General features: G+C 30.7%; 2 protein-coding genes across 2 annotated transcripts; one reads left to right on the top strand and one right to left on the bottom strand.

Annotated features, from left to right (window-relative positions):
- Window positions 1-6,040: 6,040 nt before the first annotated feature.
- LOC11412837 (protein trichome birefringence-like 43) lies at window positions 6,041-10,412 on the bottom strand. The gene is made up of 5 exons (XM_003613227.4): window positions 10,117-10,412; window positions 7,855-8,026; window positions 7,368-7,543; window positions 7,120-7,278; window positions 6,041-6,625 (listed from the first exon to the last, which is right to left on the bottom strand). The coding sequence occupies exons 1-5, from the start codon at window positions 10,395-10,397 to the stop codon at window positions 6,325-6,327; spliced, it is 1,089 nt and encodes a 362-aa protein (XP_003613275.2). The 5' UTR covers window positions 10,398-10,412; the 3' UTR covers window positions 6,041-6,324.
- A 4,502-nt stretch (window positions 10,413-14,914) lies between these two features.
- LOC11409570 (RING-H2 finger protein ATL47) lies at window positions 14,915-16,882 on the top strand. Its single transcript, XM_003613225.4, has one exon. It carries the CDS (start codon window positions 15,585-15,587, stop codon window positions 16,689-16,691), a length of 1,107 nt encoding a protein of 368 aa, XP_003613273.1. The 5' UTR covers window positions 14,915-15,584; the 3' UTR covers window positions 16,692-16,882.
- Window positions 16,883-19,734: the final 2,852 nt, after the last annotated feature.

The following is a 19,734-nucleotide window of genomic DNA, read 5'->3' as shown; positions in this document are numbered from 1 at the left end:
TTTTTAGGTTGCTTTATAGGTTTACTAGATTTTACACCCGTGCGATGCACGGTTAATATATTTTACTATTATTCTAAATTTCTAATAAATGATAGTAGATTTTTTGTCGAAAAATAAATAAATGATAGTAGATTGTTTTCATAAAAAATTTATGGAAAGATAATATTATGTTTATTTTTTTAATATTGTCATTGAATAAATGTCGTTAATTTATCTAACATACAATAAAAATTAGCCATATGAAAAAATTTAAAAGTGAAGTAAAAAATTTAGCCTATAAGCAGCACTTAAAAATTTACTTTTGTCATTTGTGGCTAATTTTTATTGGATGCTTAGATCATGCTTATTCCGTTCTAAAATATAAACAAAAATTGGTTAATATAAGTTAATATATTTAATACAAATTTTGAATCAAATACATTAAGTTTTATTGACTAATTTTTGCTTATATTTTAGAATATGAGGAATATTGTAAGAGACATCTATAATAAAGGTAAATTAACTCCCTGAAAAAAAGGTAAATTAAAGAAAACAGTGATCAAGGTAATAAATAATTGTTAATTTTTCTTAAAAAAAAAAATTGTTAATTTTTTTCTCTTTGCATTGTAGGATTGACTAAATTAAAAATATTTCAGATAGTTAATCTTTACATTTTTATTAAACCACCTCACTTAAGGTTGAACTAACTCAAGAACACGTAAGAAAGAAGAAGAAAAAAAAGGAATTAATAGTGATTGAACAATGTAAATGAGAATACATTTTTTTGTACTACCTTGCTTAATGTTTCAAAGGCAAAACATGGATAAGTTGCTATATATTAGTGATGTTATTATCTGGTGGTTGCATATGTAAAATGGATGTCAAAGTATATTTCATCATGAAAGTTTTGTTTAAACTAATTATGATTGAATTGAACAATTCTTTCGTCGTTTTGTTTTTATTATTTAAAGAAAAAACGAAGCTCAACGGAGAGATTTGAATTGCCTGCAAAATGTAGTGAAAATATTATCCAACTTGTCTAAAATAACAAATCACAAAAATATGTCTATAAGATTATGACAACATATAAATCATGTAAGAACTCAACAACTCATTTTTCTAAATTGCAAATGGAAGTATAATCATCCTTTTTCACATTGCAATGACAATAGAGAAAAGTTTTGTTGAAAAAGATTTCACCCTTTAGACAAAAAAAAAATCATTTACGAAAAGTGTAGTTGAAAATTGCTACCTTCTAGACATTGATATGGAGATAAAATTACTTGTAATGAACAAATTAAAAAAAAAAAAAATGAACATGTAACTTCATAAGTTTAAAATATAAAAAGTTAAAAGAAAAGAAGAAGAAGAAAATTCTCATGAAATAGGATGAATAATTTGAAAATGAAATAACCTTAATCTTACACGGAAGATAAACTGTACAGAGAAACGAATGTATATGAAGTGGAAAAGGAGAAGAGTCTAGAAAAGTAAATTGGTTGGAACTGGAATACTAAAATTATAACTAAGATGATAAAATATGTAGAATGATGAAAATAGAATACTAAAATTATAACTAAGCATTTTTGAAGTGGCAAACACTACTTGATACTCAAACACAACTATGAGGATTTTGGTTCAACCTTGTGAAGAGTTTAAAGAGCATCGTAAATGATCCACACCATTTTGTAGGGTCCAAAGAGCATCGTAAATGAGCAACACCATTAGGAGAGTAGAACATCACATCTCCACTAAAAACCTTAAACAATTAGGTACACAAGTCACATCTCTTATAGTTTCTTCCTTTAGTTCATTTTTAACCAATGTAAGACTAGTGGACCATTCAAAGTTGAATTTACTACCCATGAATCTACTCTCACTCCCATATTAGGTAAAATCTACTTTGATACCAATTGTTAGGTCGAAGGGAAGCTTAAAACATTCAGTAGATATCCACACTAGGTTAAATGCAACCACACAAAGTGACTTGAATATAAACATGTTATGTTAAACATAAAACCTAAAGATGTTAGATGTATATATCTTATCATTTATGTGTTGTTAAAGATGCTCATTTTCAAGCATTGGGAGACCTCTTACTCACACCTAAGACTATAGTAAAATTAACAAGTACCTAGTCTCTAAAATGTGGTAGCTTAAAATATGATATTTTTTATTTTAAAAAGTGTTTGGTTTATAGACATGTGTTGGCTACATTTTGTTAAAACAATAGTTCTAGCAAGATGTCAGACAAGATGTCTTAACATATTGGTATGACATCATAGTGTGCCTTGTTCCGATTACTTAGGTATTTATTTTAAACATGAAAATTTCCTGAATATTCTCTGAATATTTAATTCACGTAAAGCGTTGACCAAGAAGCATGTTTCTAGAAGCAGGTTTAAGGCGGTTTATACTTAGCTTAGTCCTTAAGGATGTTGTTGCAACATTTAAGGAAATATCTGATCTACTTCATAATTATTGTGCTGAAATATCGTGATTCAGCTGATGGTTAGCCGAATTTGTGCATCAAGCTCTTTCTGCAATCAGGCTATTTAAAGGAAGACTCATGACCTAATTGATTACTAAAGCTGTCATTTAAAAAAGTGTCTTTTTAGGGTTTTAGTCTGTCCTTATTTTTGTCAGCCACTCTTGTATCCCCTTGATATTAGAGCTGGACTATGTAGTAGAGTTGTATCTTTGAATCACTCGTGAGCTTTTAAGCAAGAGTAGATTTTGTCTTTCACAGAGTGTGTCTCCATTTCTATTACTACAAGGACGATCACTGGATCTGTGATTAAGAGGAAGTGGATGGAGGTTCTCATATCTAGGACTAGGGAGAGTCTTAGGTAGAAATTGCACGGGTGGTGATTAAGTGAGAAGTTGTAGACCGAGGGTTTTTATGTATGATTTGAATTGATAATACTTAGTGAATTTCCTTCCTGACTTGGTAGCCCCCAGACGTAGGTGAGGTTGCACTGAACTGGGTCAACAAATACCTTGTGTTATTTTTCTTTCAGCACTTTACTTTAAGTTTGTTATTTTTGTTGTCGTGACATCTTACGTGACATCTTTGCCAACAACTTTGATTAGAAGGCGTGCTATTGAAAACCTTACATTGGCACCACAAGGAAGCCTTAAAACTCAAACATCAGAACAAATATCCGAGTTTAAAAAATTGTTTGTTTATGATAATCACTTATTTGTGTTATGTAGAATTATGCATTTTTCTTTCTTTGCCAACAAGTTTGATTAGATGGCGTGTTTACTTTCAAATTTGTTGTTTGTTGAAAACCTATTGAAAACCTTACATTGGCACCACAAGGAAGCCTCAAAACTAAGACATCAGAACAAATGTGTTAGGTTAGAAAATTGTTTGTTTATGATAATCATTAATTTGTGTTATGTAGAATTATGCATTTTTCTTTCTTTGCCAACAACTTTGATTAGATGCGTATTTACTTTTCTAATTTGTTGTTTGTTGAAAACCTATTGAAAACCTTACATTAGCACCACAAAGAAGCCTTAAAACTCAAACATCAGAACAAATAGTTGAGTTTAGAAAATTGTTTGTTTATGATGATCGCTTATTTGTGTTATGTAGAATTGCACATTTTTCTTTTCTTGGAATTTATGCAATAATTATAAATTCATATACTCAATATTTGGTGCTTGATTGAAAGAATTTATGCAATAATTATAAATTCATATACTCAATATTTGGTGCTTGATTGACAAAATTGAGTCTAAATAATTTCGCAATTACAACACTTTAATAGAATAGATCCCTTATATGAAAGAGATTTTCACATATAATATTTTAGACTCACATCTTGGAGAATATATGATTTCAAATTCTATCCGATTCTCATATTTAATTGACACCAAATATGTACACATTTCACAAAATAAAATTTATTCGCATAAATAAAAAATATAAAATCGATGTTTGGGAATTATTTCCAATCAAATTACTTAATTTTTAAAACAAATCAAGCCACCAAAATCAAATCAAATCTTTTTGAATATCCAAAGTTTGATTCATAATTTTTTTTTTAAACTCGGTATCCGATCCAAGGACCGATTCATAAAATATTAATCATGGTGTTTCCTTCTGAATTTGAGATAAAATAAAATTAGGCTTAATTACACTTTTGATCCTCACATTTTGACCAACTCACGAAAATGGTCCTACCTCTTTTAAATCGAACAAAATCGTCCTTAAACTATATTTTTGCAGTTTTAGTCATATCGCCCTATTTCCAACTCAAAAAACGCACATAAATGACAGTTTTAGTTCAACCACATATGCTCAACCATGAAATAAACAAGGAATAAAGCATGTGGGTACAAGGAATCTACTTTATTTAGCACACAATCCAAAAAAAACCTCAATTTCTAAGACATGTTTCAAGTATGTAACATGTCCCAGAAATTATGTTAGTGTGCCCAAAATAATGATTGAGCAAACAATTATTAAGCCCAAACTATCTTTCATATAAATTAAGGAAATTAACCAATAATTTCACAAAGAAAACAATCAAAACTCTTGTTCAAGTTGCTTTATTTTGATTAAAAAAAATGTTTTCTAGTTAATCAATTAGACCAAATACATATAACAATAGGAAATATTTAATTTTCCAATCAGCGCTATGATTTTGAAAATTGAAACAATTTCAATGATTCAAATTGAATATTAGCAGGAAAAAAAATATTATAATCAAAGCTTCAAACTGTATGCTCAAAACAAGACCAAATTCTTGGAAACAAAGTCGAACCTTTTAAACAAATATGCAAATTCACCATGAAGTGCAGACCATATATATAAATATATCAACTCGAATGTCACCAAAGTAAAAACAATATCAAATTCTAAGATATGACAACGATATTAAAAAGAAAATGAGTCAAAACAAAAAGACTTAATTTAAAATCTTAAATAAATATATATAACAAATCATTCAATTCTATATCTTAATTAGGATTATGGGAATGACAATCTGCGTGTGGTGGGAGCAGAAGGCTCTACTGATTTTTGCTACCTGTTGTAAACTCAAGGACTGTAGTGCTGAATATCTCTCGATTGGGAGAAGAAAAAGATATCGTAGTAGCCTTCATAACCAAAATCATATTTGTTTAATTAGTTAAAATTTTCTATTGAATAGAGAAAATCAAAATTGATAAACCAAATTATAAGAATAGTGCATGACATGATCTCTACTGATTTGTTTTGTGTGATCACAAGTGAATGGGAAAAAGGGATTAGGAGAACTCACGTGCTAAATATTCTAAGCCATTGGATTGATCAACTTGAATATGGTCTAGATTTGACTTACACATGATGCCACCGGATCCTATACATACACACACTCTCATCTGCATTAGTCGCTTTGTATGTCACACTGGCACCCTCCCTTGTTTTTGTTGTTTCTTCTGGTGTTGCAGATATGGTTCTATAAGCGATAATGGTGAGGTATTACTAGGTTTTCGTATCAGTTAGCTCTGGTCCCATACAAAATAATGTTAAGGTATCAGCGCAATGCAGAAACACATGATCGATGCTATTGAGAATTAAAGAGAAGTAAGTAAAATAACAAGAGAAATAACACACAAGATTTACGTGGACTCAATATGAGAAGTAAAAAACCACGGGCGATCACGAGCAAAGTTCCACTATGTAAAAGAAAAGAGTACAACAAGTCCTCTTATAGTAATGAGGACAAAGGACAATATTTTCTCCCAATATCTCCTAAAATACTCTCTCAAATGGAACAAGAATTCTCACCAAAAGTACACTCAAGTGTATGTTACAAAGTGTGGTTTTTAATTGTTTTGATATATGTCTCCACGACATATGATTGCTGTATATATATAGCCTTCATTCGTCAATTCTTAATGGTGAAGCAAAACAGCACATGGCAAGCAAGTGGAGGTGTGAAGCATGCAACATATGTGGCATGTCATGGTTGTAGGCAGTCCTTAACCACTAAGAAATAAGGTGCCGTAAAGTGCAAAAGGAAACTTCACGATTAAGGACTTGACCACAAATAGCTTATAGATGAAGGAATTGAATGAGAGCCACATAATCCAACAAATAATTGTTTTTTTGGTTACAAATATAAATGACAGGAAAAAAAAACAAAACAGAAAAAGTGCCATTGGCATAGCTTCCAGCTTTGTCATGAAGTCTGCACATTGGCATAGCTTCCAGCTTTGTCATGAAGTCTGCACATTGGTTCCCCTTTCTATGGGGCGACTCATAATGAATATATAGTATATAAACAATGAATATATTATACAAGAAACTTCACAAATTCTTTTCTATGGAATGAATACACTATAGAGTTAATTTTGAATGAGAGATGCATATAAAAGCATATTCCAAGTATCAGGAACACCAGGCAGACACCAATGGCTGCAATCATTGGTATGACCACCATGTCCTGTATGTACAGATGGGTGAGCATCTTTCCTCAATTTTGACAAGGTGGTAATATTGAGCAAATGCACAGGCTTTGACATGGCTCTTATCACTTTCTCCAAAGCCAACTCAGCTGGGTATGGACCTCCCAAATTCTTGGATTCAGGAAATGGAAGTTTTTGCCCCTTACAAGATGTAGATGCATATTGACCCCATTTTGATCCACTGCAATAATTATTCAAAGAAAGTTAATTCCAAATCTACAAACTTATACATTAACCTATACAAGAAACCTTCAAAGATGTTATAGTATGTCCCTTGGCTAAGGCCAACAGTCAAAACACTGGATTATATATATACCATTTCTCATTCTAGAAGCACCTTGGGAAGATGTTGGCATGAAATTTGTCCTTGGATTACCATAAACTAATCATCAAAAGAATTTTGTAATGGTAGTTGTGGGTAGATTTTGAAAAATGGATCATTTCCTCTCATGCCAAAAGACTAATTATGTTGTTTAAGTTGCTGACTTGTATTCCAAGCAAATAGTTCATCTTCATGGCATTCCGAAAACTATCACTTTTTCCTTGAACAAGATGAGTTTGCTTACAAAAATCCATCTAACAAGGCTACCTAAAATGTAACTTTGAGGTGGTTTACGAACTCGACCACACAGTCCACTAGACATAAAAGATATCTAGTAGAAAATATATACTTACTTTTTATGATCAGGTGAAATTCCTTGGAAGAATACCTTTGTTTTGCCAGGATCAACATTGTCATCAACCCACTTGGCCCATGTTTTTAAAGCTTTCTTGTACATAACCAAACGATTCATGTCTTTGTATATATGTTTTCCTTCCTGAACGAAATCCCATCTGCAAAGTATAAGAAAATACAAGGCATAAGCATCAAGCATGATGCATGTAATGTTAAGATTGCATGTGAAGAGTGAAATTTTATGTACATTTGTTTTTTTCCTGTGTGAGGCCACCAATGCCAAGAGTTAAATATCAATATGTCATTTCCTTTCCATAGTCTTCCTCCTTCAATTGAATCTAATTTTAGGACTTGGCCAATACGTTCAGTTACAATGTCCACCAAAAATGCATTACGGGAAAACATCAACTTTACGTCGTAGCTCTGTAAATTATAATAGGAATCAGCGGTCATGAGAGAAAAAAAAAAATACTTGGTTGGTCACAACTTCAAATAGAATTACACATGTAATAATTACGTTCCTAAGTGTATATATGAGTTTAGCCGCTAAACTCTTTGAAACCAAAAAGAGAAATAAATAATTATGTTACTAAGTGTTTAAGACCTATACAATTAGAAATAAATTACATTGTTAATCAAAATTGTCCTAATAATGATTTTCAAAATATATGTTGAATAATAGTAAAAGAGAAGTGAAAGAAAAAATTTCGTAAGTTCGGTGAAAAACATCTTACCGGGAAGGTGAAGGTAGAGAGACCTTTGTTGGTGACTGAGATGTACTTGATATGTGGCATAGATTTGTGAATCATGCAAGAGAGTGATTGCCATTGATTCAAACTCAAGGAGTCTCCAACAAACAAGACACTCTTTCCTCTAAGTTTTGTTAAGAAATCTTCACCATTGAATCTACAAACAAGCCAAGTTCATTCCAATTTTTCAAAGTTCAGTATCCATTTGAAATTATTCTACCATAGTGGTAACTTTTTTCTTTGATTAACACCCTAGTGGTAATTTAAATTATACTATTTTTTTGTGATATGATAATATGACATGACAAGTTTTATAAAACATATGTACACACTAGGTTTATTTAATAAGTTTATCTAATTAAGCACTTATTTTCAACAACAAACATCTAATTAAACACTTATTTTTAAGACCCATTTGGGTTGGTTTGGTGGTATTGATTTGAGACCTGAAATAAATTTTAAGTTCGATTCTCTTCAGAGTCAATTTGGGTGGGCTAATTTAACTTAAAAAAAAAACACTTAGTTAAAAAAAAGCATTTCTTTTTAAGTTATAGTATCAAAATAAAATAAGTTATAAATCCAGGTTACAGAATCTTGTAATTTTTTTTTTTTTTTTTTACAAGTATATTGAAACACAAGTATATTAAACAACTCTTCTTCTTATACAAATAAACTTTTAACATCTAATTTATGCAAGAATGTTCTCTACACATTTAATCAAGAACAATCACACAAACGAGTTTCACACCACATTTTAATCCAAAATCTTAAAACATTGTGTTTGAATCCATGCACTTATTTATATATTATTCAACATTACCAAAAATCTTAAAACATTGTGTTTGAATCCATGCACTTATTTATATATTATTCAACATTATATTTGAGCCCATGCACTTATTTATATGTTCTTCAACATTCACTTTTCTATCTAATGTGTGTCTTCTACCTACCATTTGCTACACAACAATCTCACTTTAAAGTGTAAGTATCTATTTCACCTATGAGTATACTCTCCCTCAAGCGGAAGTTTTTTCACCCACACACATATACTTGCACTACTGTTGTCGCTGAATCAACAAAACATGCCGCTTGACCACCATAGACTTTGATACCAGTATTGGATCACGAGAAAGGCTTGAGGATCATCTCATTCCACCAAAAGCAACCACACAAGTTGAATATCACATCTTAAACATTAGGTTTGTGAGTCTCTCAATACACGTATAATACTGCCTCATTTTAGAAGTTATATCCATTAATTTTCATTTTTAACAAATAAAGGGAAATCCAAATAAAGTTACATAAATAAATAAGAGAAATCTCACACATGACACACTTGTATCTCAACAATGGCAGGATTCCCGCCCGATTCGACGCCTAACGCTATTGTCTCATTTTATTCGTATTTCCTTGTTGTTAAAAACGTATATTATGAATTTTCTAAGTGGTTTAAAAAACAAGTACAATTCAAAGATATAATTTTCTATTGAGAGGAGTAGTAAACGTGGAATCTAATTAATTGTCACGAAGTCTTCTAGTATGATAATCATAATATATAATATATCCATCCCTCTTAAAAAAACATAGAATACATCCAAAATTGTTGTTGATCTTTTGGTTCGTTAATCAACCTTAGTGTTTATTAGTTAGTAGAGATCCAATCTAATAGTGTTCTTGTTTTTCTGCTTTAATTCTGCTGCAAAAGAGGAGCACAAAACACTTTCTTTCACATATAAAAGGAGCACAAAACTTGCCCCCATAAATGCTCACTAATTCATTGGTTGTTAATTATTATTATTATTATTATTATTATTATTATTACTCTTGTTCTTATATATTATTAATAATTAATTTTTTATAGGTAACGAAGTGACAAATATAATCTGAAAACCCACACATTCAACTCAAATGTCTCGCATTCGAATTCAATTGAATATGTTCAACTTAATAATATCGACATTGTTAGTTGAAATAAGTTATATGAACGGTTGTTAATTATAATTATATTATTTTGACTATCTTTGCTTATATAAAAAAACTACTTTTGATTAAAATTTTATGGCAATTTTTCATAATATCAAAAAAGAGTAATGCCACAGTAACATTGACTTAAAACTTTGAGGGTAAATAGATAGCAAAAAAAAAAAGCATGGGGATCACAAGAAAATTTAAGCATGCATCACTATCAAATTGGGTGAGAAAAATAGATATAAATGACATGTCTAATTAAGAAGTGATGTGTACCTTGGTAAGTTGCAACCATTGGGCTGCCATCTATACTTGAGATAGAGCTTATCAGGACGACCAGCACACTTGAATGCATTCTCCAAAAATGGACATTCTAAGCTTTCATAAAGAGGGTATGAATCATCAAACACCCACTTACCATAAAATAAATCACAACCTCTATTTGCAATTGAATTTTTGTGAAAACTATCACTCCCATGTATTTGAATGAAAAGAGACAAAAGCAATGCACCAAATATGGTATAAGTACTCTCCATAAGATTGAAAAATGAAAACATTCAAAGGTGGCAGAAATGGTTGATATATATATATTGAGCAACAATATAAAAAATGATATAAATGGTTTTAATTCAAGGGGAGAATGCAAGTTAGGATCACGAAAGAGAGAGAAGTAAAAGGATGAAAAGAGGGAGATTGCACTTGAAATGAAATGGGATAATATAATATAAAACATAAGAGTCACAAATAAGCGTCCTACATATGGACTATGGAGGTTATACATAATGAAGTTAATTAATAGTTTGAGTGGGTCCTAAAATTGCTATATTGAATGGTTAGAAAATGAATAGGTGATGGAAAAAATATGTCAGATAAACTTTTTATTATATTTTGATAATTTGTTGATTTGTGAATGAAGTGCATGTCAAAAGAGATAGATCTATACATATTTTTAGCTAATAAAGTTTATGTTAAGTGAGTATGATTTATTTAGTTAATAATTCATTGATTTAGTTTAATAGTGAGAGTTGGGTCTAGTGAAAGGAACACAAGTTGTTTCACATAATAGACACAAATTGTTACGTGGTACAGTGGTTTGCAAAAGCTTAAATACTAACCTTATGAGCAACGGTTCAATCATACAAAGACATTTTTTATGAAAAAAATAATGAGCAACGGCTACACTGCAACACTTTGTAGTTTATGCCTAACATAGTACTAATACTAAATATGGGGAGTCATGGCTACCATGGGCTCTAAAGAAGATCTGCCATTGTTTACAAAGTATTTGCATATCAATCATCAAAGATGTCGTCACATAATAGTATCTTTCTTTTTTGTTGAAAAATAATAGCATCTAACTTCGCAAGAATGTAAAAATAGTACTTAAAAAGAACTTCGCAAAATGCAAAAATAAAAAACTTCCAAGAACAAAAACTAAACATATATAATGCAATGTCACCACAAATTGAGTTAAGTTTACGGGAATGCCTTTTGCTTTATTTTACATCCATCTTAAATTCTAATAAAATATAAAAGTAAAATATCTTTAGGAATTTTTTTTTTTTTTTGACAAGATATCTTTAGGAAGTTAACATTTAGAATATAATATAAAGTCATTCAATGACAAAAGTTATTTAAATAAATATTAAAAACACTTCCATTCTAAAAACAAATCCTAAACATCTGAAAAACGCTGCCAATTAACATAATATATTCTACTTAGTTCATAGTTACAATGATGTGTCTGAGTAAAGAGTGGTTTGTATGAGCACTAAACAAGAAGAAAAATAGGATAAAAATAGGCCATTTATTGGAAGAAAAAAAACCAGTATTTAGAGATTTTATGTTGTAGATACTATATTGTTGTTAATTAGCTTGTCTTTTTAAGTGTTCATTTTTTACAGGTAAGGTTGTAGTCGAAGAAGTTCTTCAAATGCAAGTTATGGAGTGGCTGCATTCGACGAGATTTAATATGTAAGTAGTTCCAATTCTTTTGAATTCGACTAGCAGGCATTTAAATCTTCTTTGAAGAGGCAAGATCAAAGGTCCAAGACACGGTGGCGGATCTTCAATTAATTTGTTGGGGTGTCAAACTTCTATGGAATATATATTAAATGGTTTCAATAGATATCAATAATTAATAACCATCTTAGTGGTAAGTATTGATTGAAAAAGTATTGATTGAAATATTACGGGAATAGGGTTTTGAATCCCCACTAAAGCTTTTTTTTTTTTAATACAATATTTAAAATTAGATGATAAAATGTTAAAAAAGAAGAGATGGAAGTCTCAAACTCGCAACCTTTAAGATTTAATGGCACCCCCTTTCCACTGCACCAGCCATAATCTATTGATAAACTACAACTAATATTCTATATAAGGGAAACCTGGGGGATGACATGGCCCCCACCAGTCCCTGAAGCGATCTGCCACTGCCAAGACACGTGAAGAGCAATCCAAATCTCTCGAAGTCATGTAGGTTAGGATTGTTGTATTTTCCATTATTTTCTTATGTATATATACTAGTTTAAGGATGGAAAAGGTGATTGATCTTATCGTTCACTAACAAGGGGCCAATTAAAGTTAAAGAAAAACTTAGTATATTTTTTTTGAAAAAGAGAAAACCTGGCATATTAATTAACGCAACACAACAATTGTTTGCGTCTTGACCTAACACATGAATTGTTGATTCCTGAGGATTTGAATTTGAGATCTAAAGATAAGTATACTTTTATGTTTCAAACTTTGACCATCAGATCAACCCCTGAACGTTCCAAGTTTGCTCTTCTTAATTATTTATCGCGGGGTTTTAAGTATGGAATAAAGTGTTCTAATTTTTTTTCCATCGACTAAATTAGATTATTTTTTAGATATTAAAATGGATCTTCAGTCATAAATTAAATATATTTAGAAAGTTAACTCTTAGAGTTCCCATTAGCTTAACTTATTTGGTAAGGGATAATGCACAATTTGTGCAGAGGTCGGGGTTCGAACCCCGGACACCCCACTTATTCATCTTTAAAATAAATTTCTCTAACCACTAAACTACTTGAAAAAAAGAAAAGAAAGTTAGCTCTTAAATAGTTTATGAATCCGATTAGTTAACTTCTACTCAACATAGCTTTTATGTATATAAACTAACTATTATTTAATTATTATAAAAATATTTTCTAATAATTATATTTTTATATAATTTCTCAAAATAAAATGTGATACAAGTACTCTTACACAAAACATATGGATTAATTTGTAGGGTCTATATACACAAGTCCTAATTTACCTGATAAAATATCAAAATTCATACGTTGTACATCGTGATCATAATTTAATCAAATTCCAGCTCTTCCACTTGTATGTGTGCGTTGTAAGTGTATATTATTATTTCATTTGTTTAAAAAAACTAATGGTGTCTGTTGGTTAAAGAATTTTGCTCTTCACCCAGCACATTTCGCTCCCACCCTGCAGCCTTACCCAAAATACCCATGCGTGACTTAAGTCACGGAGCATGAGTTAACTCACATAAGGTATAACACCTGCGTGAGTTAACTCACGCTAGTAGCAATATCAATATGCCCGTCATTTTTTCAGCGCTTTCCTCTTGCAATAGAACAACATTGCAGTAATGATGGGACTTTACACAGGACAGCAGCGCATCACATCAATTGCAAGCAATTGAAAGGCAAACAACACTGTTGACCGTATCAACAATTTAATATGGAACAACAACAACTTATTTAGAATTTAATTACGCAGCAATAGGTATGGAATGGCAGGTGGAGCAAAAAGGAAATCAAATAGGATTGAGTATTAACTTGCAGCAACATAAAATAATAACAATTGGAATTTAATTAAAAAAATAAATTGAGTGGAGCATAACAAAAAGTGAAAAAGGCAAATCTTGATATTGCTACTAGCATGAGTTAACTCTCGCAGCCTGCGTGAGTTAACTAGCGCAACTGCAGGGCGCGAGTGTTTTGTGCTGGATAAAGAGCAGAATTCTTGGTTAAATAGGGTGCAAATAGAAATACACCTGTATGTTTAGGACCAATGTGTCGACTTCAGTATGGGCCTTATAGAATCTTATAAAGAAGTTTTTGAAAAGTATACCCAACACCCCACATATATTATATCTTTGCTCAATTCATTCATTAATCTCTAAATTATAAGTGTAAATAAAGCAACAATTTACCATAACAATGTTTATCGCTTGAGAAAAATATACTAACATTGTAACCAATATACAACTACTTTGTTCAGCATGCAAAAGTTATCAATGTTAACTATTTCACACAAGAGAAATTCTAACCATTCACACAAATTAAAGATAAATTTTAACCGAAAACAGAAAGATAAAATTTTTATCAAACAAATTTTGTTAATTACCAGTCCACATTATAATTATAATAAGGATCATGTTAACAAGTGCCCTAAAACACATGTTAAGATTCTACTAATAATACTTCACCTGTCATAAAATAAGTGTCATTTTTACCATATTTTGTTTAAAATTATTTATCCCTTTTACAATACCAATATATTTATTATTCTTTTCCACTAACTATAATTAATAATGTGCAAAAAAAAAATTTGTTTTGATAAATGAAACATATTTTACCATTGAAATCAACATTTCTAATTATTTTCTTAATAACCGTGTGAAACTAAAAAATGACATTTAATTCGAGACGGAGGGAGTAACTATTTATTGAAAAAATGTAATGTTCAAAAGTTTTAAAAATGTCATAGTGCGTTTAACTCAGTTGGTAAAAACAATGCATAATATATATAAGGTTTGGGGTTCGATTCTCGGCCATAAAAAAAATGTTTTAAAAATAAATTGACACAATATTAAATACACAATTTATATATGTAGTATACTAACATGTGTTTTTATCGCACATGTTAGCATTTTCCTTATCATAAATACAAAATAGAAGGTAATAATTTAGAATTGATGTACATAATAATATTAATTAGATGATGTAATTAGAAAAAATAATTGATGTACATCAAAGACTAAAAATAATATATACTCTAAAATCAACAAAATATGGGAAACTTGTTTGAGAAAGTACCAATTTGGCACTAGCACTACTCCTCAACTCAAACAAACCTGTCAAAGAAATAAAATGACAATTTTGCCTTCTGTCATGGATGAATATATGAATATGACTCTATTGCTATGTATTGTAGGAAGTGGTTGCAGGGGACCCAAACAAAAACCTTGGGTTTTGGAAGTGCCTTTGGTTTTCACATGACCAATGTTGGATATGTAGCAGTGGCAACACAATTTAATAAACTCTCCATCATTCATTATATCATCACCATCATCATTATTATTTCTTTTTCATTAGAAAGAGAGAGAATTAAACTCAACTCAGTTATTTCCTCAGATTTCAAATTTTCAACAACTATGGTAGGTCAACTACACCCTGCAAACATTGACATTTCTCACCCATGTTATTTTCTCTTATCATAATTCTATAATATTATTATAATAATACTATTATTGTTACTGCACTCACACTCTTTAAACACCCAACATAAATTTTTTATTTTTTTCTTGTTAATCTTTTGCTTAATCCTCTTCTTAACCCTTCTAATCTAATATGCTTATTGCTTGTTTTTATCATAATGTATGAGTTGGGTTTAATCTCAAATCAAGCAAAGTTAATAACTTTATTCAAAACCACTTCATAATTTACAATCTCTAATTTGAATTTCAAACACCAAATTCTCAAAAAATGCATTTTTTTCACTCCCAAATCCACAATAACAATGGTGCTATCACAAACCCTTCAATTATTTCTCCTCCATATTCATCAATTCCTTATAATTCAGAACCAACACAAATTTCTTCATCTTCTGGTAACAAAATAAGCCCTGCAATACTTTTCATCATAGTTATATTAGCTATAATATTTTTCATCTTAGGTTTTCTTCATTTACTTGTAAGATTTCTTATAAAGCATAGATCTTCATCATCATCATCAACAACAACAATTTCTCAATCAAATAGATTTCCTGAAATGTCTGAATCTGATGCATACCAAAGACAGTTACAACAGCTTTTCAATCTTCATGATTCAGGTTTAGATCAAGCATTCATTGATGCACTTCCTGTTTTCATTTACAAAGAGATAATTGGTTTGAAAGAGCCATTTGATTGTGCTGTTTGTTTATGTGAGTTTTTGGAACAAGATAAGTTAAGATTGTTACCAAATTGTAACCATGCTTTTCATATTAGTTGTATAGATACATGGTTATTGTCAAATTCATCTTGTCCTTTATGTAGAAATACCCTTTATTCACAAGGGTTTTCTTTTGATAAAAATCCTATATTTGAGTTTGAGGATGAAAGGGATGAAGAATTTGTTATAGGGATTGGTTCAGTTAACAAGGATATGGAAAATCATATAATGAATGGGAAAAGGGTTTTTTCTGTTAGGCTTGGAAAGTTTAGAAGTTCAAATAATGAAGAAGGGGGTGCAAAAAGTGAAGGAGAGAGTAGTAATTGTAATTTTGATGTTAGGAGATGTTATTCAATGGGGTCTTTTCAATATGTTGTTGCTGATTCAGATTTGCAAGTTGCTTTGAAAGCTTCTAAGGGTGATGGTAGTATGAGACAATTGAAGGGAATTAGAGAAATTCAAGATGGGAGTTTTTCCAATGATGGTGATGTTGAAGGCAAGAAAATCAACATTGCAAGGAAAGGTGAAAGTTTTTCTGTTTCAAAGATTTGGCAATGGTCTAAGAAAGATAGTAAGATACCAAGTTCATCTGATACACATTTTCATAATTGTGTTGCCAATGAAAGTTTGCAATGGATGAATAAAGCTAGAGGTACATGATGTGATACAAGTTACATAGTGTTTTTGTATTTTTAACTACTTTCATATTTTGAAATTCAATGAATCCATTTTGTTTAGTTCTTACTTCTCATACTTTGATCTTTTCTATTTAGTGCTAATACATGTAAGTTATGATATGAAATACTTAACTTAATCAAGGTATTGTCTTTGAACAATATCATTCTTTTGTGTATGTGGCCTAATATGTGAATATGGACTTGAGTCAATCTTTTAAAACTCGAACTGAATTAGACATTTCAACCAGTTAAACCTTGAACCGTTTTTTTTTTTTTACTATTTGGTTATTTGAGTGGTTCAACGGCTGTTTTGTTTCGATTTGAATGATTGAAAACAAATGAACCAGCATGATCCAGAGGTTTCGTTGATTCGATTTTTAAAACATTGCGTAAATCGAGCGCCCGTTTTCCCTTTATAGAGTTGTAACAAATTAACTACACTACATCTAGTAGATGTGGTTATAACTGAAAAAGAAGAGTAAAGTTAGTACATGGACTAGAAAGAATCACACTATATGGACCATTAATGGCATGTGATTCTTTAAGTGACAAAAGTGTTCTTTATCAGCAACTTCTTGCAAGCAGTAGGAAGATGAAAGTGAGGTCAAATTAGGGTGGTTGTTTTTTTGGATGCTTTTGGTTTTTGGGTGAGGTTTGCTTTATCACTTTTTGGGTAAAAAGAAGTAAAAGGAACAAGGATAGATTCCATTCCTTCTTCTATCTACTCATTAATGTGCATGACCCTTTATTGAAGGCATTCTTTTTTGGATGGTTTAGCATTTAACTGCCAAGATAGATGTGGAAAATGAAATGTGGGGTGGAGGAGTTTCTTAGATTAGGAATGTGGAGTCATGATATGATGGTGATGGGGATGTGTTAGTGCTTCAAACTTCAAAGGATGTGTGTGGGATACCAAAAAGTGTCAATATTTTATCCTAACTTTATGGTAAGATGTAAATCTTTGAATTACTATGTAAAACTTGTTTTTTTCTTTTAAAAAAAACGACTCCTTTAAAAAAAAATATAAACCTTTTTTAACCGTTAGTGTATGGTTATTAAATTCTCACGCAATATATTTTTTTATAGAACTAGAACACCAATTTAGAGGAATTCAAAAAACAACTTGAAAGAAGACTTCAGGAGTTTTTTTAATGGACAAATGTTGATTGTTACTCGTTAGTATGTTTATGTTATGTTATTGGGCGATGCTTGAATAAAAAGTTAATGGTCACAATTTAAAATAAAATAAAAAAATATGGGTGAAATGATGCTATCTGAGTTTAAGATAAGACAGACCTTAAATTTTTAAAGAACTTAAAAAGATATTTACAATTAAATTTCTCCAAAGAGACGATCGGAGCTTGAACCTATCTTCCATGTCCAAGACTTATCTTTATAACACTATGCCAAACTTTTGAAGTTTGACATATAGTTATTGGTCACAATTTATTCATGCATTCACTTTCGTACTTATAATCATAACTATTCATTTTTCCATACTCATTCCTTCTTTAAGAAAAAAAATAAATAAAATAATCCATGCTCATCACAAATGCCAAATCATTCGTGAAAATTTTTGCATTGAGCCGGTTGTCATTGCACTCAAAGAAAGCAGTATGGCTCACTCAACATACAGTCCAAAACTACTGGTCGTGATAGGTTTTTAGACGGTTCCCTATTTCTTGACAAATAAGCATGTAATAATCCAAGTACATCCTTCCAAGGTTCATCCAACACCTTTTTTCAATTTTTTATTCATCTGGGTCAACAACCTATAAGGCCAAATAAAGGAAAATAAGCAGTGCACCTATGATGCTGGGGCCTATAGAAAAAGGAGTAAGTGATCAACGTCCTCATTATTGATCCGTAATAATGGGGTGCACACATGTCTTTGACCTTCACCGACTTTGCCTTGGCAAAATGACAGTAGCACAACTCAACACCAATTTCAAGAAGGAAAAAAAATGGTGGGGGTGGCTTCTACGGTGGTGTAGTATATAGCTGGATCTCATAGAGAAAGATACCAAATCTACAATATATTAAATAATTAAGAAATTTAACTAGTCAAATATGAGCAAACTAATATTGTCTCTTTTCACTAAATGTTTTGAAAATTGTAGTATCAAACTAGAGAATTCAACTGATTAAACAATGAATCGGCATTCTTTATGATTTAGTTATTTAAACAGTTCGATTACGATCTCATTTCAATTTGAGGTGTTTAAATAATGATCCAGAAGACTTGCTGATTCAATTTTCAGTTCAACTTTTAAAATGTTGTGTCAACTAAATTTAGTGATGGAGAAAATCTTTGAATTGCATTGTCTGAGGTGGGTCTGTCGTAGGACAAAGAAAACAACAAAGAGGTGGTTACTAGTTAAGCATATATTATTATAGAGCAGCTGAATGATTTTTGTCTTGCATATGATATGATTATGCATGACAACACAATTGTGAGATAATGGCATCTCATGCCATGTGTTTCGCGTAAGATATACTTTTGACACTTTACTAAAAATTAAATATATATTAATCTGAAAAATCAGACTGCATATGTGTTGTTTAGTAATGAGGGAAATGGATTCTCTAAAAAAAATTCCTCTCATCTCTCTCGAGTGTATTCAATCTCAATACTACAATTTTTACTCCCAAATTATATTAATAACTCGTCTCACATGTTTCCATTCGATGGTGAGATTGAATACACAGGAGAGATAAGAGAAAAAATTTAAGGATTCATTCCCAGTAATTAGATTACTGATGATAATATCATAAAACGTGTGCATTCATGTTTTGTAATTTTTCTTTTGTATCATTTGGCATTACATTCTTATGGTATACTACTGTTTTAGCAATCATAGTTCGGTTATTTCAGCTGATATTCATAAACAACAAAAATAAAACAATTATTTTAGGGTTTATAACTAAAGAGCTTGTACAAATTTAAACTCGTTAGATCTTGCATGTTGACTTTGGATAATCTACACATGTACAAAGGAAAAAATGTACATCTTCCGTGATTTGAT

Source organism: Medicago truncatula, chromosome 5, assembly GCF_003473485.1.
Source record: "Medicago truncatula cultivar Jemalong A17 chromosome 5, MtrunA17r5.0-ANR, whole genome shotgun sequence".
Lineage (NCBI taxonomy): Eukaryota > Viridiplantae > Streptophyta > Magnoliopsida > Fabales > Fabaceae > Medicago > Medicago truncatula.
The sequence above is the reverse complement of the archived record's forward strand: the minus strand, read 5'-3'. Positions and strand labels throughout refer to the sequence as shown.